This window comes from Eschrichtius robustus, chromosome 14 (genome assembly GCF_028021215.1).
Source record: "Eschrichtius robustus isolate mEscRob2 chromosome 14, mEscRob2.pri, whole genome shotgun sequence".
Classification (NCBI taxonomy): domain Eukaryota; kingdom Metazoa; phylum Chordata; class Mammalia; order Artiodactyla; family Eschrichtiidae; genus Eschrichtius; species Eschrichtius robustus.
In genome coordinates, this window is record NC_090837.1 from 43547591 (window position 1) to 43570640 (window position 23050).

At 41.8% G+C, this 23050-nt stretch overlaps 1 protein-coding gene across 1 annotated transcript in view; it reads right to left on the reverse strand.

Annotated features, from left to right (window-relative positions):
- Positions 1–3052: 3052 nt before the first annotated feature.
- Positions 3053–23050, reverse strand: part of CHST9 (carbohydrate sulfotransferase 9) — a 201359-nt gene continuing 181361 nt past the window's right edge. Inside the window, exon 6 of the mRNA XM_068563451.1 lies at positions 3053–4141. Coding sequence (XP_068419552.1) covers positions 3053–4141 — 1089 coding nt within the window. The remainder of the gene's footprint in view (positions 4142–23050) is intronic.

The following is a 23050-nucleotide window of genomic DNA, read 5'->3' on the forward strand; positions in this document are numbered from 1 at the left end:
CCTTAGGGTTTAATTAGAGGACTAACAACTACACCTAAAGCATGCTAATGTTAAAATGGGAACACTGGACATCTGGAAGATGAGTCCAGATTTGCTCACTTGCCTTTAGGAAACTAAATCCAAGAAATGGTGAGTGCCCAATGGAACAGTGATGCTTACACTTGGCATTTATACTCAGGCAGAAATGACAAAGGGGAACGTGAGCTGGTCTAAGAAATAGAGTAATTCAGGGGAGATAAACGGGAAATGTATTTAAAATCCCAAGGAATCCAGGATGATGATGGCTTCTTTGGTCCTAATGTGAAAAGACATCATTTAAAAGGGAGAGCAGTTACCTTAAAAATGTTCTTCCTACCTAAAAACACACATGGCCCCTAGAAGTCAACCACACAGGATGCCAGCTGGCATCAGAGAGTCCACTGAGGAAAAGAATGATGGAAGGGCTCCCTACGGTTACATAGGGTCTGCGGAAAGGGTCGGGAAAGGAGCTTTTACAGTGTAAGATATAGAACGGCTTTGCTAGAGAGCACTGTATCGTTCACTTCCTCTCACCCTTCTTCTCTACCGCCGATGCCAAACAATCATATATATACATATATATGATTGGTTTTTTAATATATATAAATATATAAATATATATATATATATATATATTTATATGTATACTCCATCCTCTTAAGTGCATTAGAAATGTTAGTTAGAGAGGACGCTTGTTTCCATTTTTTTCCCCAAAGTTATGAAAAGAAAGGTTTTTTGTTTGTTCTTTATATGGTTTTAGGAATAACTTTGATAAAACTTCCCCTATCCTTTATCACAGATCCCATCTAAAACTAGTTTTGTGTAGTTTAGGAATAAAATGTCAGGCTGCTTGGCATATTTTCTATTCTTTCTCTCGTTTTCTCCATAAAAAGATAAGTTCAATGTCTCTAACTGACTAGGAATCCACTCTACACGGTATAGCAAAATTTAAATTATACAATTTAGATTACTCTAGAGTGAAACTACTTAAAAACGGAGAGCACAGCTTAAGTGTATGGTTTAGAGGCAAGAGTAAATGGAGTGGAAAAGTAGCAAAAGTTTGGTTTAGAAGGTTTAATACTTATGATCTGGCGGCCTGCTGCAGTTCCCCTCTCCTCGGGAGACAGATGGGATGCGGCAGGCGGGTGTAAAGAATGAAGCAGTTCATGAAAACTCAGCCATGAAATGGGAAGTCAAAATGAAATAAGCACAATTGTAACTATCTCGGTCTATTAATATTCATATATTAATACCTACTTTTCTTTGAGAGGCATTACTGAATATTTACTGACAAAAAAAAATGATAGGACTTCCCTGGTGGCACAGTGGTTAAGAATCCAGCTGCCAACGCAGGGGACACGGGTTTGATCCCTGGTCCAGGAAGATCCCACATGCTGCGGAGCAACAAAGCCCGTGTGCCGCAGCTACTGAGCTCACACACTCTAGTGACTGCGTGCCACAACTACTGAGCCCGCATGCTGCAACTACTGAAGCCTGTGTGCCTGGAGCCTGTGCTCCGCAACAAGAGAAGCCACCGCAATGAGAAGCCAGCGCACCGCAACAAAGAGTAGCCCCCGCTCGCCGCAACTGGAGAAAGCCCGTGCAGCAACGAAGACCCAACACAGCCAAAAAAACAAAACAAAACACAAAAAACCGATAGTTTGAGAAGAGGAACATATTCAAGAAATGTGTTTAAACAGGGTTTGAATGTGCGGTTTGCTTAACTCAGAGTAACCGTCGACCAATTAAAATAAATTTCCCATCCAAACGCGTCTGCAGACTTAGGGTTCCTTGGGAAAAATTTCCAAAATGCATTACAACTTTCCATAGGGGTGACACATGGTCCTATTTTCCAAAGACTTTGATTGACTGCTTGAATACAATAGTATTTGATTCTGTTAGTATAGAATATTTAAACTTGAAAAGAAAATACCTTATTTTGTTTATGCATAAGCCTATTAAAAAAACGTTTCTAGGGGCTCTATGTTTATTCTCTAGAACGTAACCTATCTTTGAAGTGGTATATTAGTTTTTAAAAAGTCATTCCCAAGCTGAATAATTAGACAAAAGCTATTCTTAGAGTACATTCCACATATAAAGCTATGCACATGGTGCTTTGATTCAAATAATATTCTTATAAAACTTTGTTATTGTTTGAGGTCTATATTCAGAGTGGCAACTTTTGTTTTTGATGATTATTCCATCCTGAAACAATTTCCCCCCTGCCCAATTAAACCAGAACGAGGAGCACATTTATATCTGATGAGGCTTAAATTTCTCAGTCGCCTGCTTCAAAAGTGAAGACCTTTCGTGGTTACGTTCATTTTGTCTCTCCAAAAAGGGCTCAAAAGGAAACAGAATCAATTCCCTCAAGTTTTTCTGGAAGAGGAAGGTTACTTTTGTTGCTTTGATCTTAGCATGTTGTGCATTTTTTATTGGCTGTTGAATAGAAAAAGCCATAGATTCATCTGGTTTTTCTGCTATATTCTCATATTGTAAATCACATCATGCCTTCCAATCTAAAGTAAAATGTTCAGGTCCAAAACACCATTTCCAAATTGATTTATCATTACAGTTGATGGAAAGATTTCCAGGGGTGCAAGAAGACTATGCAACTTTTGATTCATATGCCACAGACTGCTAAAAAATATCTCCATACACTTTAGACAACAGATTCCAGGATGGCGACATACACTCATGCCATTTTAGATCGCTTTTCCTACCCTTGCAAGAGGCAGTTGTACCTAATGTAGCAGCTGGCTAGGTTATTGCTTCTATAATATAATCCATAATGCAAAAGCAGCTCTTTTCCAAACATTTTAGAGCAACTGAAGTTGTTTACATGTCTCTGTGGTAATTTTCCTATAACTTTGTGCCAATTGGTTTCATACTCTTCGGTAAAAATCTTCATTAAATCAAGACAACTGCACTTAGTTAAATTTTTCTCATAGAGAGAATTATAGGAAAATTACAGCTAGCTGATTTGAGGCCATCATCATGAAGTACATCCAGGGTTTTAGAAAATGAATGCACACTATAAAAATGGAGTTGTATAATTAAACATCAAATAATCCAAGTAATAAAAGTCATAGATTAATTGTCTCTCAGTTCTAGTCAGATCCTTTAAATACTGTCTCACCACCTGAGCATTGGTTCTTTTATCAGAAGAGTGCCTATCCTTAAAGTTGGGAAATTTCAGCTTTTTTGGAGCTCCAATCAGCTGTAAAAAGTAATTGGCATCTTCTTCCAAAGTTTCAAATTTTCCTACAAAATCATAGTGGATCAAACACGGATAGCAGAGTTTGCTGATCTTTTCCCAGTGAATGTCCATTCCTACTGGACGGTGGGAATCCAGCAAATAGTGGATGAACTCTTTGAATTTGACGCCAGATCCATTATTTAATTCTTCTTCACAGGCATTCGGCCGATATTTCTTTATAATTGCCTTTCCAAATACTGGATGGTAATAACTATTGGGGTGTTCAAATTTGTCCCTAAATGCAGACACTAATCTTTCCATGGGATCACGAACAAACACAGCTTTGGTGTAGGTATTTAAACGAGTATAAATCCCTTTTAAGTCGAAGCTGTCGAGCTTTTTCAAATGCTTCCCGTAATGAACAGCATCATGGGAGATGTTGTACACGGAGGGGGCCAATCCGTTGAGTACCATCAGAATTCTCTTCCAGTTGGAACAGCCAGCCTTTGGTACCTCGCAGTATAAAATTTTGTGTTTATCTTCTACATAGATCCTGGAGACCATGTGAAAAAGATGGGATTGAGGACGACTCACCCCACCGTACTTCTTGCAAAATTCCTGAAGGAAAGACCTGCGTTTTTCTTGAGTTGCATCGATTCTCTTCCATTTGCTATCTGTGACTAAGCTTTTGTTTAAAGGGCGAATGTCCACTGGCCAATTCATTTCGCTGAACTTCCTGAAAAGGGTCTTAGTCCCGTGATGTTTTTCAATCAACTGAATTGTTGGTGACCCTGTGATCCTACTCAAAACTTGAGCCTCTCCTTGGGAGTGGTTGTTCTCTGTGAAGACCCTAGTAGGCCTCTCAGAGTTGAGTAGATTTTCCTCTTTATTCTTGGGCTCCTCGGACATGTGGGACTTGGGGTTCTGTTAAAATAGAGAAGGGGAAATGTTGAAAGCACATTCACAAATGTGGGTATTTGATAAGGAACTTAAAATATTTGTTTTAAAACGCTATCAAGGGGCACACATTTCGTGTAAGCTGCCGGAACAATTTAGCAAAGCATGTGGAATATACGTTTTGTAATAAGCTTCTTCATAGAAAACGTAACGATGAAAATGGTATCCATGCATCACTTTGAACCAAAGCTTCACATTTTATAGTATATATATTTGGGCTACTATGATGTTATTCATTTAATGTTCATGTGCTGCATTACATTAATACTCTCATACTAAATTATCTGAATATTATTGGGATAAAACTACTAGTTATTGATTTGAATCTATGATCATAGTAAGTTTGTTATTGTTTTTGTACTGTCTTTGCATCTGTGGGTATCAATTATATAATCTTACAAAACGCAAAAAAAAAAAAAAAAAGGTATACACAAGATAGAAAGGAAAAGGCCCTGAATTTTCTATCTAAGCTTTGCCTGTAATGCAATAAAATTATAACTCCATCGTTTTGTAGGTCAACGATTCTTGAGCTATTAAGGAGTGTGTTACCTTCAAGCATTGATTTAGTGCATCTGATTGTAGATACAAAATGTAGCTGTATTTGGATTGAAATTTTTGTTGTTTTGGGGGACATTCTGTAATGCGCAGAACAGTTCAAAGTAATAAATTACAACTTAAAATTGTAGCAAGGCCAATTATAAAATTCTGGTGACTACTTCAGTTTTCCAAGCACTTGCAAAAAGTGATATATATTTTTCTCCCTTGGAAAATGTTTTATTTTTCTAAATTCATTTATCACAATAATTTCATAACTATAATCATGTTATCATACAATTTCATTCATGTATGAGCCCTTCCCTCTTTCCCAAGTGAAGAAAGACTAGGGAAACCAAAAAAGTCTACTTGATGTCCTGCTACATAAAATTGTATCAAAAGTGGAATAAGAATTTATTTCTCTTGTCAGTGGGATGAATCAACCCATGTACTGTCTGCTCTTCATCTGACTATATCCTTCCTACAACTCGCGGAAGTGACTGGGTAAAGGAAGACATGGGAGATGGGGTTTACAAGGTGGCATCCTCTGATAGTGACAAAACTTGTAAGAACCTTGACTTTTACTCTGGTTAAACTACAGAGGCTTTGGAGTGTTCTGAGCAGAGAAGTAATATGATCTCACTTAGACTAGAAAGAGATGGTTGAGAAGACTGGACTGAGGCTATACAGGTAGGGTTGTCAGCATGGTATTGGAAAAATGAATGAATAAATGATGTGCTGGGGGGAGTAAAGCATAGGGCCACCAGCCTAGGTGTGGAGGAAGTGCTGGGGAACGTTTCCTAGAGGAGATGTGTGTATATATATAGACAGAGGTAGATAACTATAGATATAGATCTATTTACTATTATGTTCTCGGGGTCAAGAACGGTCTGTAGTCTCTAGTTATTGCTCTCAAATATTTGTTACATGAAGGAATGAATGTATGAGTCAAATTAGGTCTTCAAGGATGATTAGGAATTTTCTAGCAAATTGAGCAAAAAGAGCAGAGGAATGAAGCACTGTGTATGGAGTCACCTCCAGGCCTCACAGTCCTTCCACTAGCTGAGCTTTAAGGAGAGATGCTTCTTTTTAGTGGAAGAATATTGACTGAGTAACCCCTGATCACCATACGCCAACTTGCGTAGCCCCATAAAACAGCTGCCAATCTCCTCCACACCACTGAGCCAACTACTTGGGGTTTCAACTCTAAAAGCATTTGTCTGCGGTCTTCTCAGAGACTGCCAGGGTGACTTGAAAGCCTTGAATCCCTCTTTACCCTGATCAAAAACTTGTAGTCCAGAAAATTTTCACATATAATGTAAAATTCGACTTGAGGTTTGAAAGATCATGGGGTTATTGGTAGACAGCATGGGAAGTGCTTAGCACAGCCCTGAAATCAAACTGCCACTACACTTCTGCTGCTACGTCTTCAACAACTCCAACTATAAATAATAATTGCTATTATGGTTTTAATAGCAGTCTTCATCATAATAGTATTTTATCCCAGTGACCTAGTGAATTTCAAGGTTCGCCGGTTGTCCATTATTATCCAGAATGTTATTTGTGTGTCTCTACATATGCCCCAATTAATTCTCTCCCTGCCCCATTAACAAAAAGAAAAACGAAATCAGCCTTCCACTGTGCCCTCTGGATCTTCAGCTTGTGGTCATCGAATTCCTCTTTAATCTCCAGAGACTTCTGGAATGTTTGTTTTCCATGACTTTTTCTAATGAAACCTGGATGGCCCCCAAACCTCTGCTTCCCTTGCACTTTTTCAAGTAGATGAAACTTCAATTCTTTGGGCAGCTTGTCCCTCAGGCCAGAAGACAGGGAGCTATTTCCTTGTCCTTCCCTGTGGCTTCCAGGACACCCCCCAGCAAAACCCTCCTGCTTCTGTGAAGCACGTGTGTCCTGCTCAACCTCCCTTTTCCTCTCCCCATGCTGTCATCTGCTTTTCCCACTGACCTTTCATCTTCATGCACTGACGAGTTTAGCTCCCGGCTCAGACTCTGCTTCTTCACCTCCACTCTTGTCATCATGTGTAGTGACTCTGACACGCAATGAACTCTCTGCTCTCTTGACCACCTTGCCTTTCGTAGAAGTCTCTCCGTTTCACATGGACCTTGCCACTGACAGAGGCTGCGCCACCTCCATCACCTCTCTGACCCTCATTGTCTAACCTTCCAGCACATCATTGCTTCCAGTTTTGCAATTCTATGACCACTTGTCACTATGTTATTCAAGCTCTTAGCAGCCAGCATGCCTGGTGGCACTCAGAAGTCACCTCTGTAAGGATTTGTTTCCTGTTCACCTTGTCTAAATTATGTTCCCCTCTGAGATTTTTTCCCACTGAACCCTGCTTATTTTTCTCATAGCATTTATCACAATATGAAATGATTGTTTTACTCCTAAGTTGTCTATTTTCACCCCATCCACATCGCTTGCACTAGAGGATGACTGCAGAAGTCTTATCTTTCTTGTTCTTTGTTGGGTCTCTGGTACCTAGCACGTTGCCTGACGCATAGAAGATGACCAATAAATAATTGTTGAATGAGTGAATGTGATTACAATTCAATGATGGGCTTCTAAGCAGTTGTTTTATGACCTTGTCGAAGAAAAACAGTGCTAATCAGAAGATCAAGGTTAACTTAGATAAATAATTGACCGATTCTTTTAAGGTGCCGAAAATCTGTATTCAAACAAATCTTTGGCAGAAGAGAAGACAAATAAAACAGGCACAGGTAGAACTGCTCATGCTAAAGTAGGCATGGAGGTGGGAGCCTTACCTGCCTGCGAAGTCAGATTGGTTCAAAGTCACTCAGTGCGGCTTGGTAACTCCTGGAGGCTTGCCAGCCATCTGGACTCCTAGGTATCACTGTGGACACCCCAAAAAGAATCTGGGGATGGGGTCCTGACTCTAATTTAGACAAGCTCCCCAGGTACTCCACAGGCAATAACCGCATTTGGGGTCCACTGAACTGGAGCATAGCAAAGGAAAGTAAAAAGTAAGAGTTCATCTCATACCATCCAGGAGAGAAAGACTCCAAATACGGTGGACATGAATATTTCAGTAAGCAGAGACAAATGCTCTATTGTAGGCAGGGTGTCACATCAGGCCTCACACAGACCAGATGTAATACCCTTCACCTTCATCCACTTCCCTTTGCTGGAGGTCCCTGTTCCCCAAGCTACTTTCCAATCACTGGTTTGACTGGGGAGATTACTACACAAGGGAAAAATTCATTGCTCATAAATTTGACTTCAGCCTCCTACTAGTTTATTGAGGACCAGTCTGTTTCCTCAGCTCTGACCAAATCAAGGTACGGACAAAGGCTTAATTCTAGGTACTGATACCCCATGAGCCTTCTTGTTGGATGGCCATGGGACCCTCTCCAAGCAACGCCTCACTTCACCATCACTCACCTTATAAATACAGTTACTACAGAACATGGCTGTTACCTTGATGCATTCAGCCATATGGACTTCATGGTATATATTTTGTCCAATGCAGTTGAACCAAGTTAATCTCATTTCTGACTCCTCTTAGACAAACCTCCCCTTTCCCCTAGCTTAACTGAGGTATAATTGACAAATAAAAATTGTATATATTTAAGGTGAAAAAAAACAGTTACTAGGATGTGGTGACATCCCTCCCTCCCCCACCAGCCCCCCATTCCACTTCCTTTTAATCACAGCAAAGACTGAGGGGTTTGGACTACTAATATCAAGGTTAATGGTATTTTAAATTGGAGGCTTATACCAATGAATTTCCATCATGATTGTTATAATAACAATAACGACAACAATAATAATAAGAGTAAACTCTTACATTCCCATTTTCCTTCAGGGTATTTCGTTCAGACTGTCCCTAAAGCAAATGCATATAAAGCCAAACTTTTCCTGTTCCTTCCAAAACTGACTCTTCCTGCACTCTCTTCTGTTTCTGAAATGGTTCTATTACATTCTGGTCCCCACTGACAAAATCTGAGGGATGCTTTAACAATCAGAAAGTAAACTGGTTAGTTTACATCTCATAATGCCTTTCAAAAAAACTTCTTTTTTACTTATTGTTTCTTAATTGGATATTCTTTAGTAGCCTCCTAATTAGGCTTCCTGAAAAGTACTGCCAAATTAGTCTTCCTAAAATATTTTATTTTTCAACCCTTAAAATTGGAACTGGCTCAACTACATATAAACTAAAGTCCTGACTCCTTAGCTTGGTATGGGCAGCCTGTTACCACCGGGCCTCTTGTCACTTTGTGTTCTGCTCCTTTCCTGATGTGTTCTCTGTCCTCTACTTGTTTCTATCAGTCTCTCAGCATCCCCCATCCATGTTCTCCTCCATTCTTGGGACTTCCCAAATCTCCGAAGCTGATATAAAATCCCACTGTCCCCATGAAAACCACCCAGGTCTCCAGTGAGGGATTCTACTCTCTTTGAAACAACTTCAGCACTTAGTCTGTACCACCTGTAAGGAAAATAACTTTATTCCAGCTTACACTGCTATTTGATTTTCTCTCTGGAGAAACTCCTTCAGCCACAGCTAAACTGTAAACTCTGGCAGAAAGCTATAGTTTTCCATATATGCCTTTAAAGAGTGGATATTATTGCAAAATTAGCTGAAAGACATGTAACCACAGATCAAAAAAATGAGTATTCAAAGAAGTCTAATGAAGAAAAATTGTGGAATATTTATGAACTCTGCAGTAAATTTGAAAGTCTCACTCTTCTTAGTTTTTAAAGCCTAATGTACCTCCCCTGTGAAGTCTCCTCTGATCTTCAACAGTTAAATTAATTGCTCTTCCTCTCTCCCCCTCAAAGTCACGGAGCCCTTACTACACATCAGGCACTGCACTAGATGCCAGGGCTGGCTTGGTGGATAAGACAAATGTGGTCCTTGCCCCCTTGGAGCTCATATACATAGAGGAAAAAGATCAAATAATTACACAATTAATTAATCTATTACCATAGTGGCAAAGGCTCCAGCGGGAAGCTATTGGAGGCTGGGAGTGCAGAAATGAGACTGCAGGGTACAAAGACAAGTCTACTCAGTTTGGGTGTTAAGTCCTCTGTTTAGCACTTTTCGTTTTACTCTAGTTAGTTGTTATAGTTGGTTGTCTAGGTGACTAGCTCTCCAATTAATTTTAAGTTTATTAAAGGTCAGTGTACAGGCTTATAAATCTATATTGTCTCCACTAGCATCTAGAATAGTATTTTGCATAAATATATGTTTTGAATTTAATGGAAGCAAAAGCAATATCACTCCTATACTCCCCCCTTTTCAGGCAACTAACGCACACTGGCTTTATGCAGTCGACAAGGGTTGTAATTCTGCAAAACTTGATCTGCTATTGTGGGGCTGATGGAAACTATGTAATGCAAGGATGTTGATCATTCATTCATTCAACATACATGTATTGAACTACCACTAAATACTGTTTTTGGCCTTGTAGAAATGGATGAAGTAGATCAAATTTATGGACCCTTGAGGAAGCCAAAGTTTAACTGGGTTGATTAAAAAAAAAAGCAGTTTATGAAAAAGATGTGATAATTGTTATAATGGAAGGGTGCATAGGGTATTTGTGGAACATAGAAAAGAGTACTTAATTTTTCTCAAGAGATTTTTTGGGGGCAAATTTCAGAGAGGAGGTAGATGCCTGAGAGGAGTCTGGGAGGATGACTGGGAAGCTGACACGTGGACCAACCAGGATGGGAAGGTACCATCAAGGGGACACTTGAGGGACCAGGTTCAGATGAGAGGGAGAGGCAAGCAGATTGGGATTCACTCCGGAGGGCCTTGTGCCCATATAAAGAGTCTAGACCTTGCCACATAGGTGACAGGGATTTTCAGTAAGGCAGGGACTTAGAATGAACATTCTAGTAGCATCAGGGAGGTGTGACTGGGGGTAGGGGGATCATCTAAAAGACAACTGTGACTGTCCATCAGGAATTCTTAGGAGAAGAACTAAGTCAATGGGGTCAAAAGGGAATTATCTGAGGCAAATTTAGGAAATTGACCAGACTGGGAGAGTGGGGGTGAAGGAAGCAGAAAGAATGGATTCCCATCTCCCAGAGAGAGGAAACGGGAGCAGTAGGTGTTATGAGAGGCTAGGGAGTGGGTGTGGGTACTCACTATCTTCAAGTTCAGAGCTCTGGAGTTTGAGGTACCTTGGGAAATCTGGACGTCAATATCGAGACTTCAGAGCTGGGTATACAGATTTGGGAGGTGTTGGCTTGTGGAGGTGCTAGCTGAATTTATGGGCCTTGAAGGCATTTCCTAGACAGAGAGGCAGAGATGATCACAATGTCTGCTGTTCACTGAGTGCCTGCTACGTGCCGACCCGTAGCAGGCACTCTTGCTGCCATGATAATCTTTCACTTCCACTTTCCAGATGAAGAGATGGAGGCTCTACATTTAACTTGTTTAAAGCACACAGGGCTTCAGCACAGGTGAGAACCCAGTCCCAGAAAGCAGCGTATACTCAAGGACCTGTTTCTTCGCCATCCACTACTTGAGCTACTTGAGCCCTGAGACAGCCATGCCAACTGTGAGGGCAGCAGTGACAGTGGCAGGATACACTCCATTTGTCTTATTTGGTTAAGCATCTGCCAGCCCCAGATCAGATTCGCCTGTGTCAGCACCTTTGAGTGACACACACACACCCCTCTGGCTTATGTCGCCTGCAACATTTGACAACTCAGCTTTACTCAGGGCTGCCTCTTCAGTGTCGGCCCAACCCTCTCAGTCTAGAGCAGGCGACTCACTCTTTGGTGCTACCATGGGCCTGCGCTAGGATGGGAGGGTGGCCTGGGGCACCAGATTGTGCCCTGGGGAACCTGGGGCCGTGCTGAGAGGGATTTCTTTTCAGGATTTCAGGCTGAGAGAGAATGCAAAGGAAGAACGTATGACATAAACTCCCAGCAAAGCAAGACAGAGAGGCAAGGAGGAGTAGAGTGGGGGGGAGGGGGGGGGCGGGTCAGAGGGGGTCAGAGGGAATAGATGACTGACAAAACAAAGTGATGACCCAGCATATATTTGCAAAGTCTTATCTCTTCATGCATTAAGATAAATTTTATCACTTTCATTTCAAGAATATTATTTTATTAATAATAAATTTTGAAGTGTTTTGAGGGTTTTCAAGATAGATAGTTTCTCCTGAAGATGACAGTTTGTTTCCAGATGTCGTTGAAATGGCTACTAAGAAGTATCCATGGCCATAGCCAACTCCTTTTGGTCTCCCTTTCTTCTCAAGGCCAGGTATGAGTGACACTGGTCCCGATCCCTTAGCCTGAGGCTGGGAGCCTTCAGTGTCTGTACAACCTCATTCCCCAGAGCTGGTACAGAATGAGCCCGTGCTGGACATGGGAAGATCACAGAGGGCCGCCTGCCCCCTGCAGCCCAGCCTCAGTAAGTGCAACTGTGCGAATGGAGAAGCGGGGGAAGAAGGCGGGAGGGAGGAGCCAGGGGCAGTCCAATCCTTCCTGTTCTTTTCTTTAGGCAAAGCTCCAGTCCCAGGAAGCAGCATTTGCCTGGGGAACTGTTTCTTCCCCACCCATTACTTACTGGTCCAAGGTTACTTGAGCCCTGGGAACACAACGCCAACTGGGAGAGTGGTAGTGACAATGGCAGGGCTCATGTTGACCAACCACAATTCTCTTATATCGAGACACTGATGGACAGGATCCTGCCTAATCTATTTATAGAGACACAACTATCATCAAGCAAGCAGGCAAGCGTAATTCTCTAAAGGTCCTTGCAGACACTGCGTCATTTCCTCACTATGATTCTATAATCTGTTTCTTGTAAGGAGCAAACATATCTTGACGTACCTTGCTCAGAAATACAATCACAGTCTATTAACTCCATCTACTCCCCACACAAGAGAGAACTGCCCACAGTAGGGGGAAGGAAGTCTCAGGCTTCACACAGGGGATTTTCTTAGGGCCGCCCATAACTGCAGCCACTAGCAACTAGACTACAGCCTATACTGTAACAAGATGAAAGTGCATGGATTTGAGCACCACGCACTTGTGAAAACCAAAGAAAAGGTGCGCACTTCTGGATCAGTTCTCAGACCAATGGGAGGACTCTTGCCTCACCTGCAACTCATGGCCCATATATTGAGATTCCCAGGTCCCGAGCACGCTCCCTCCTGAGCAAGGAAGGATGTATTTATACCAGTTGGCAGGGAGGGTCGGTTTTCACGTCTTGGCCCCTGTCAGGGCTCTGGCCTCCTTTAGTTAAAGCACAGCTGCTGGACCAAGGCCGTAGGGAGAGGATGAGTGGTGAGGGTGGGTTTGGGATGAATATCGACAGAGCGCTTCACGTGTGCCAGGCACTGCTTCAACAAGTTCATCCTCACCGCACCTCTGTCAGGTGGTTACGATCACGTTTCCATTAAACTTACTTGGTGTCTTACGACTGGCAACTCCTAGAGCTGGGATTAAAATTCAGGCTTGTCTGGCTCCATACCTTGTGTTTCTTACCATATGGCACATGTTTACTCTACAGGGCTCTCAGTGCCATCACATCTGTAATTAAAAGAGTGTTTCCTTGCTCTTAAGTCCACGTGAACACTATCCTTTGTACCGAGCTACCTTGAGATGGCCACATGTGCTGAAGTCAACTCTAGAGTGTGCAGTGGACATTGCCAAACCTTTGGCTGCTTCTCTTCTGCAATTTAAACTACATATGTTGGGTACCAAGAACAGATGCTCTATTGGACAGTCCCAAATAATCAGCATGGCCGAGAGGGTACTGGGCTCTTGTTTCTAGAAAACCATGATTCGAGCTAGTGCTGCCTGGACTTTGGGTTTCCCATTATGCTGCATAAACCACACAGAAATTGTGATCATCTGCTCAGCTTTTATGCCTCAGAACAAAGCTCCTTATTTTCACAGTATCTTTATTTCCTCTCCTGCTTCTGGGAACACTCCTGTTAGAAACATCTATCCAGACTTGGTGGTTATGGAGTGATGATGTCTTCACTCCATCCCCGGTGGCCTTTTCAAGAGAACATATTTTATATCTTGGTATTTCAGTGGCTGCAAATCTGGGAAAACACATAATATGTGGGTACTTCTGAGCTGTGCATCTGGATCAGGGATGAAAGGAGGGAAGTTGAAGGTATCTTTCAATCCCTGATAAACTCCCAGTGACCAGTGAATCTGGTGCCCATGGCTTTTTATCAACAAGACACGAGCTCTATGACTCTGTCTCCATGGGGATTTATACACTGAGGAAAAAATGTCCATTTCTTGTTGTGAGTAATAGGACCCTTGAGTGCTGAGTCGCAGCATCTTCTACTGCCCCAGATTCATCAGCAGGACCGTGTCTCCTCCGGACCCTAGTATAGAACTCATTTTCAGCAAAGTCTAGTTTCCATGTTCTAGGTTAGTAACTTATCAGATGGTTGGCGCAAAAAACAGAAACCAAAAAGTTTTGTGTATTGCATTCTGGTTAATTTCTCTGGGGTCCTATCACCCTCCAGGTGGTTGTCTCCAAGGTAACTGGTATCATTCTGCTCCACTGATCTCATCTCTTACCTCCATCTAGTCACTTTCCTGTTGGGTGTCTTCTTCAAGGTATTTCCAGCCCCCAGCCCGGCATGGTTACAGAATGAGGAAGACAATCGTGGTGGTCTACAGGTGCTCAGACCAATTTGCAAAAGAAGCCCTGAGTGCCAAGGTAGGTTGTGAGACACATATTTCACACCTATTTCAGCCCAACAACTTGTGAAATGCGAGGGAGACCAGACTTAGTAAATTTTTACTCTTATTCATGCTTTACTTGCAACTTTCAACTGACCTTAAATTAGTACTTTCTACCAAATCAACCTCACTCACTGGAATAAGATATCTAACCGATCAGCTTGGGGTAGTTGACTCAACCTCCCATGTATAAAAGAGAGATAATGATGCCGACTTTATGGAGTTGTGAAAAATAAATGGAACAAATACACAATGCCTGCCATGTAGTATATCCTCATTAAGTGTGGCTTTTAACCGCAACTTTTATATTTCTGCCAAGAGTATCACCTTCCTGCAGTAACCCTGGGGACCTTGCATTAATCTTTGTCTCAGATTGTTAATTCACTGCTCATACTCAGACACCAAACTCTATTCATTTTTTCTCTAAACTGTTCATTCCCACTATCAATGTATCACTTAGACACATTTTTTTCACGCCCAGACTATTGTCATAGCCTGCTAGCAGGATCAAGAGATGCATTCATTTGATGGGTATTTGTTATGAGCATCTAATATGTGCCCTGTTTAATGGCATTGGGGCCAGAGGGGCAAACGACTCTGACAAGGGTCCTGTTCTCATGGTACTTGCATTCCTGTGGGTGAAGGTAGATAACGAACAGATACATGAACAAAAATTTTGATGATCATATGTGTGATGCAAACACTAAAACACAGCGATGTGGCAGAGCGTGAGTGGCAGGTGGAGAGTGGGAAGACCACATGAACTAGGTGTCTAGGGAAGATCTATTTGGGAGAAGCTAGTTGAGCAGAGATCTGAATGACAAGAAGAAACCCCAGATCTGGGAGCAGAGCGTTGCAGACTGAGGCAACGAGGGCAAAGGGCCCTCAAAGGGGAATGAGCCTGGTCAAGTGGAGGGACAGAGGGCAGATGGTTGTCGTGTAAGTGCAAAGGGCCTGGGGACTCAAGATAAAATCAAAGAGGAGGGCAGGACCACATGCTGTAGGAAAACCAGGTCATGGAGAATTTAAGATTTAGGATTTAGGTCATGGGAAAGATGTAGGTTTTTATCAGAGGTGTAATATGAGCCACTGGAAGTTTTATACAGGGGATAACATGGTGTGAAGCACATTTTATAAAGCTCACTCTGCTGGTCAAGTGGAGAATGGACTGGGGGCTGTTAAGAGCGGAAACAGAGTAGCCTGCAGAGAGACTGGTGGCTGGTATCAGTGGAGAAGCAGTAGAAAGGAAAAACACAGGGTATGTGTGGAAATTGCTTACTGATTGATGACAAACATGCATCCCGAGCATTCGTTTGTTCAGGATTTCTCTAGTATGAAGAAGGGTGATTATCTGTCAACATTCATTGCACCATTGAGCCAATATGCAATGCATGAATCATCTCCGAGATAAGCAGATGAGGCTTTCTTGTAATCTTTCTATTTTGCTGAGATAATTTCACTTGCTTTGGAGTTTATGAGGCCATAAGTGGCTCCCATCTGTTGATGAACATATTTCTAAGAGTCATTTAGTCTCAAGTATGAAATACTTGAGGGGAAGTTAAATTGTAACTTTTATATTCCGTGTCATCTTGGTAACAGAACCAAAATTGGAAGCATGTGTTCAATTTTGGTCTTTCATTTTCAAAGCTTTAGGTCAGGGAAAGAATTAATTTCATTTGTTTACAAAGCAGATTATGCCTAATAAAATCTATTTTGTTTATGGTCACATTTTAGTCAATCCATTGCCTTAGAAAATGAGAGAAATCTGATTGGCTAATTAGTCAACATAGTAAATGACATTATTCCACATCCACAGAACATTGGCCTAATTGAATTATCCAGTAATAGTATGACGGAAATATTTCCTTTTAATACATTTTGAGCAAGGCACACACCAGTGATGAAACAGTGAAGAATCTTGTTTATTCCAGCCTTGTTTGATGATCGACCATAGAATATAACATAAGACTTCTATGGATAATAACTTTTTCCACATTAAGGAAAATAAAGCAAGGTAGCTTTCAGTGGGATCCTTACTGGTACTCTGAATTTTCACTACTTGTCTGTGCATCTTTTCCTTCCCAGAAATTTGTTCTCTGATAAGTGCTAAAAAACTTTACAAAAGAAAGTTTCAATAAAATTGGTTTTAATTTATGCATAATCAAAGAGATAGGTTGGATCACTTTCTCTCTCTAGTGAGAGGTGGAAAAACTCTCCAGGACACTTTCTTTCACTCTTGAAATTCTGATGAGGACTGTTTCCTCAGCCAAATTCAGATACACACGAAAGTCTACACACAATATCAGGGATTCCCATGGGATCTGCCCTGAGGGGCCAAAACCATTTATATAGCATGGATTCTACAGAATTGTCTTTGTATTAATGACCACTACTTGTATTTTTTTTCTTTTTGGGCTTTTAGAAATATTTATTGTGGCCAAATGTTGGAAATAGTGAAATTCAAACTGATGAAAATAGAAAAGGATTACAATTTATAAATACAAAGGAAATAGCCATTTTAGCATCATTATAGGGAATAGAGTTCAACTTAAGCAATGATCTATATACGCTATAAAAATATTTCTGATCCCTTGATTACTACTTCTTTTATTTCTTTTTAAAATCAACTTTATTAAGGTATAATTTATATACAATAAATTGAGTTTAAAGTATACATTTTGATGAATTATGACAAATGTGCACACCTGTGAAACTACTGTCAAAATAAAGATACATAAAATTTCCATCACAACGAACATTTTCCTTGTGGACCTTTGCAATCCATCCTTTCTTTTGCCCCCAGCCAGATAAGGCAACCACTTATGTTTTTTGTCACTATAGGTTGTTTACATGTTTTGGAATTTTATATAAACAAAACCATGTAGTATGTTCCATTTTGCTTGATCACTACTTCTCAAAACACATTTTTTTATGTCCACAAACAACTTTTATTCAAAATGATGACTACGCTGGTGCCTCGTTCACACAATTCCAGAAGAGACCAAGTTTTCACTTGAGTCCTTCATGCAGTTCTTTATCATGAGAAGAAAAAATAACATGGGTAAAATAGTTGAAAGGTAGATTTTAAAAAATACTGTATTTTAGAATGTATATTCAATCGTGATGACAAATGGGCTCTTTGCACCAGTTTGATCATAGCTTTAACCCAAGAAGTGAAAGAAAGGTTTTCTATAGGTAGGAGGTGTTGGAGTTACCGAATGTTGACAGGTCTCTACTCACTGGGTTCCTGGCTTGTAGAAGGTGGATACTGAGTTGCTACGTGTTGAGGAAAAATCCCAAATGATGGTGCTGACCATTTTGCTCATAACATCTGCTGAGCTGAAAAACTGCAGTTACGCAGTTATACCCATCTTCAGGTACAGATGTTAGCAAGTAGGAAGGGGTGTGATTAGAAATCTCAAAAGAGAGGAGGAAAAAGAAGAGAAACAGATTGACTAGAAAGCATCTGTGGAATAGATTTCCCTGGCCTGTTGGTGACAACATCTTAGGTGGTGCGATTCATTTACATTAGATGGTAAATTCTCTATTTTCATTCTTTCTAATAGATGCTACAGTTTCAACCGTTTTAGAATCCTATATTTTCTCACATGAGTACATATACAGTGACACCTTATTACTAATAGTGAAGAACTTATGAAAGAGTTTTTAGAAGTAAGGTGCTTTTCTGGAAAACAGAAGAACAAGAGAAGGTTTTATAGTTGGTGAGAATAAAGGTTTCTACCTCAATTCTTGTTTTATGTCCATAATAATTTGGTCTGGGCTCTGCTGAAGTAACTTGCCAGTGGGCAAAAGATTATCCTAATGTATACTTTTTTTTTTAGTTTTTAATCTCTTTTCAGGTGACAAATAGTTTTTCTCTTAGACCAGATTCATGTGATTTTTCACTTAATTAAAAAAGTAATTTAATGCTCATCAGGAACCCCAGAGTAAGTACATGGTATCTTTTTAGTTAAAACGTTTTTAAAAAAAGACCTAACACATCATAAATATCTGTATTCTAGACTCTCACAACCAATTGCTTCAGTGCTGGTGTTAAGATTGGAGAACTGGTTAGGGTGGTCATAAGTGGGATCATTTAATTAATAGAAGAACTTCCAGAACAAGTAGTAGGACAGCACAATAGCGAAGAGAAAGGATTTCAGAATGAGATCCATCCACCTAGATTCAGATTCCAGCTCTGCCACTCATCATCTGTGTACCTTTAAATAAGGATATTTAAAGCAGCAGGGAACAGTGGCTGGTGCTTACACGGTAGGGTTGGATTTCCTGCTTCCATCCTGGTGTGTGATCTGGGGCAAGGCATTTAACCTCACTAACGTTGACTCCCTTGATTTGTACCTGCCTCCCAAGCTTACTGCTGTGAGGTTTAAATGAGATAATTTTATGTGAAACTTATAATAATGCCTACACACAGAAAGTTTATTAAACAATAATAATGCTAACCATTATTATTATTAATTTAGTGCTAAGCATGGCAGGACCTGAAAAATTACTAAATCTTTCAAGCTTGAGTTTCCACCTGTATAAAAAAGAGATTAAAATATGCATCCTCTTGGGGTTGCTCTGACAAATAAATGAGATGGCGCATTGCATGACTAGCAAAACTCTTGGTCACAATTATTCAGAAGCATTCTGAGTGGGAATGATCTTGAGTGGGAATGCTTAAGTGAGAATTATCTGCATATTTGATTGCTAACAGCTCTCGCAGTGAGGTTAATAAACCATTATTTTCCTCTTGGTGTCCATGCTTTCAAAACACCTGAGGGCTGTCTTCGCCTCCCTCCCTTTGTCATGACAATATATTTCCAGAGACTACTGTCTATTGTCTTTTTCCATAGACATCCTTACACAACGTTTTAACTTTCTTGGCTTCCGAATAAAGAGGCGAGTGCCAGCCCTTTGACACTTAGACCTGAGTATCTTCTAGTTATGAAGCCTTCTGACCTTTAATAAAGCCCATCTTTTACAAATCCTTCTTTGTTAACCACCATTAGTGCCACCACTTCTGGATCATTTCAGTCTTGCTTTCAAGCATTTTAAAAAGACTCATAAATTGGGTAGCTTTTAAAAAGCACAACTCCCTATTCTAGAAGGTATTCTTAAAAGAGAATGAGGGGGATGGGATCTTTACTAGCTCTATTCATGCTGAACCTGACAAGAGAAATTCTCTTTAGGTCAAAGTTGTCTCCTTGAGTGCATGGTCATTTTGATAAGAATAGTGCAAGGTAATGCAATCCCACTTTAAATTTAGAAGTTGTAAAGTTCACGCTACACTGAAAAGGCAACAGTGAATGACATTTCCATGTTTACATTCGAGAAAAAAACATCAGGTGCCAAGTCTTGACCCAAGCAAATGGTTCAGCGTTCTACAGGCAGTTATGGTATGTGGACATAAAGGTGAAATAAAGGTGTGGGTCCCCCTGCCCTTTGATTCTTTCATTCCCCAGCTGTGTGACCATTATTCGTAGAGACCACGTGCAGCCTTAGCTGTGTCTTCTGTTTTTGGTTTAGATTCCTCACTTGGGAGGGCAAAGGACAACACCTAGTTCCTGCCTTATAAGAGTCAACGGCACACTAGGTGTGAGCGGTCCAGGGTACAGGGAGCAGCCTGCCCGCATCCAGCAGTTCCTCTGGTTTCTAGGATAATAATTTAGTGAGTGGAAGAATTTACAGTGGACCAGGAATTGGTTGGAGGCCTATGATGTGCAAGGTCTAACAGTGAACACAGAAATGAGCCAAACGTGATATCTTCCCTTTGGGACAATACTATCTAGTTACAAAATCACATAAGAATATCAATAATTAGAATATACAGTAGAAAATGCAAGGGTCTATAGCAAAGGGGCAGAAAAAATAATATAGGTGCACAGAAGAAGGAGAGATTACTCTTAGCTCTGTTATGAGGAAAGCTTCATGGAAGAGGTGATATTGGAGTGAGGTCTTGGAATATGAGTAAATTTTGTAACTGCAGAGGAAGGGGTGAGTATGTTGGTAGAACAGTTTTAAATAGGACACAGTAGTTTTACACAAAGGAGCAGAATGGGAAATAAGTCTAGGGAGGCGGGGTGCATGCTCTCCAAAGGAGATCATAGGGCTTTGGATTTTGTACTCACAGGTTCGAATTTTGTCCTATAGACAAGAGGTGAGTGGGTTCCATCTTGGCTTCTTATTGGAATCACATGTTGAGTTTTTAAGTTGTAGATGTCTGACCAAGATCATCCTCAACATTTACAGGGCCTAGAGCAGGAGGAGGAATGGAAGCCCACACACTGTATGTCTAAATATTCAAAAGTTTTAAAGTAAGCGATACACAAGACCCAGTCCTTGTTTCCACCGGTGGTCTGCAGCCTGTCCCAAAGGACTGCTCTGGGCCTAGAAGCTAAAGAAGCCCTGTCTCCCGAGGGCCACCCTGCCACAGAGGCCTGAGTGGCCCAATGGACCTTCAGGAGGAGGGCAGGCCAGAAACCAGACACAGCTGTGGACTCCTGGGCAGTGGCTGGACGTGCCCCCGTCAAGGATGGGATGATTAAGTAAAGCTCACAGGATTCCTGGGAAGGGCAGGTTCCCTCACCTCATGCCTCACTTTTCTGACCTGGGATTGCCAGGCAGCTCTAAGTACTGCCCAGAATTACACCTGCCCACTGCACCCATCTCCCAAGCAGAGGGGAGGGTGGAAGTACTGTTGCTGAGGAACGCCGTCTGCCTACACAGCCTCCAGCTTCGGGGGATGGGGCGTGGCTATGTTGAAACTAAAGCTTTTCTTTCTCTGGTTTCAAAGGGCACAGGCTGGTCTTTTATCCCCCAGCCCAACCTCACCCCAAAGGACCAGAGTGTCCAATTCAGCTGCTCTATCCCTCTCCAACATTTTGTGTGTGCTCAATTGGTCATCAAACTTTAAAACATGAGGCTGGAAAGAAAAAAAAAGTGTTTGTCGGGCTTCCCTGGTGGCTCAGTGGTTGAGAATCTGCCTGCCAATGCAGGGGACACGGGTTCGAGCCCTGGTCTGGGAAGATCCCACATGCCGCGGAGCAACTAGGCCCATGAGCCACAACTGCTGAGCCTGCGCGTCTGGAGCTTGTGCTCCGCAACAAGAGAGGCCGCGATAATGAGAGGCCCGCGCACCGCGATGAAGAGTGGCCCCCGCTCGCCACAACTAGAGAAAGCCCTCGCACAGAAACGAAGACCAAACACAGTCAAAAATAAATGAATGAATGAATGAATGAATAAATAAATAAATAAAAATTTTTTTGAAGTGTTTGTCTCTCTGTGCCTGTGATGTTCGAGGCCTCCGAAAGCACACGAGCCCTCTTGGCCTGGTCTAATAGTGAGGCCCCGTCTGAACCCAACCCCTGGCCCAGAATTTCTTGGGGGTGCATGTGACGTTGAGGGGGGGGACGTGTCTCAGGATCTGTGCTAACAAAGCTCCAGGGTGATTATAATGCACATGCAGCATTAATAATCACTGCTAAAAATGGGGGAGGCATTTCTGTTTAGTTATTGTTTTTCAGCAGAGGAGAGATGCCAGGTGATTGGTATTTCAGAAAGTAAAGCGGAACAGAATGGAAGACGAATGGGATGGCGGTGAAGCAGTGGGAGAGCCATATGGAGCCACCATATAGAGCAAACGAGATGAGGGCCTGGGGGGAGCAGAGGCCAAGGGCTGGGTGGTGGCGGAGGAGCTGGATTGGACAGGGCTCTGGGAGAGCACATCAAGTGCTGGCTGGTCAGAGGGACACGTGGAGTGGTGGAGGACTCTAAAGTTTCCAGCCTGGTATGAGGTGAATTGTGTCCCCCAAACAGATACGTTGAAGTCCTCATTCCTGGTACCTGTGAGTGTGACCTTGTCTGGAAACAGGGTCTTTGCAGATGTAATCAAGACGAGGTCATGGGGGTGGGCCCTAAGCCAATATGGCTGGTGTCCTTATTAGAAGAGAAGAGGCGCACAGCGAGGACAGCCACGCGACGACAGAGGCAGAGACTGAAGAGCCGCAGCTACAAGCCAAGGGACCCCAAGGATTGCCGGCGCCACCAGAAGCCAGCAAAGAGGCAAGGAAGGATCCTCCTCCACAGGTTTCAGGGAGAGCTTGGCCCTGTCGACACCTTGGTTTTGAACTTCCAGCCTCCGGAACCAAGACACAATACATTAGTGTGTTAGAGAGCATCCAGTTGGTGAGAGGTTGTTGCAGCAGTCTCAGGAAACACAGCCATAAGCGGTAACAGCCGCCAATGGCGTTGGCTCTCTCTGAACCAGCCAATCAGCGAAGGCGAGCCCTTCTCATCACCAGCGCCAGAACTGGGAACGTCCCCCCGCAACATGCACATCCTGCCCACGAGAAACCGAGCCCCATGTTCGGTATCCCTCTTCATCAACTAGCTGTTTAAAAACAAACTGTTAATTCACTATGGGTTCCAGTGATCTACTATCCCAAAAGGCATAAACAGAAGGTATTCATTTACTACAGGTTTCAATTGCCTATGTAAGAAGGCAGTTTCCAAAACTGAAGTCAAAAGTTTTTATATTCAGTATTCCCATTCTCGTACTGACCATATGCTAATTTGATTTTGAAGGTATTTTTGGTAGTATTTTAAGGTATTATCTTTAATCTATCG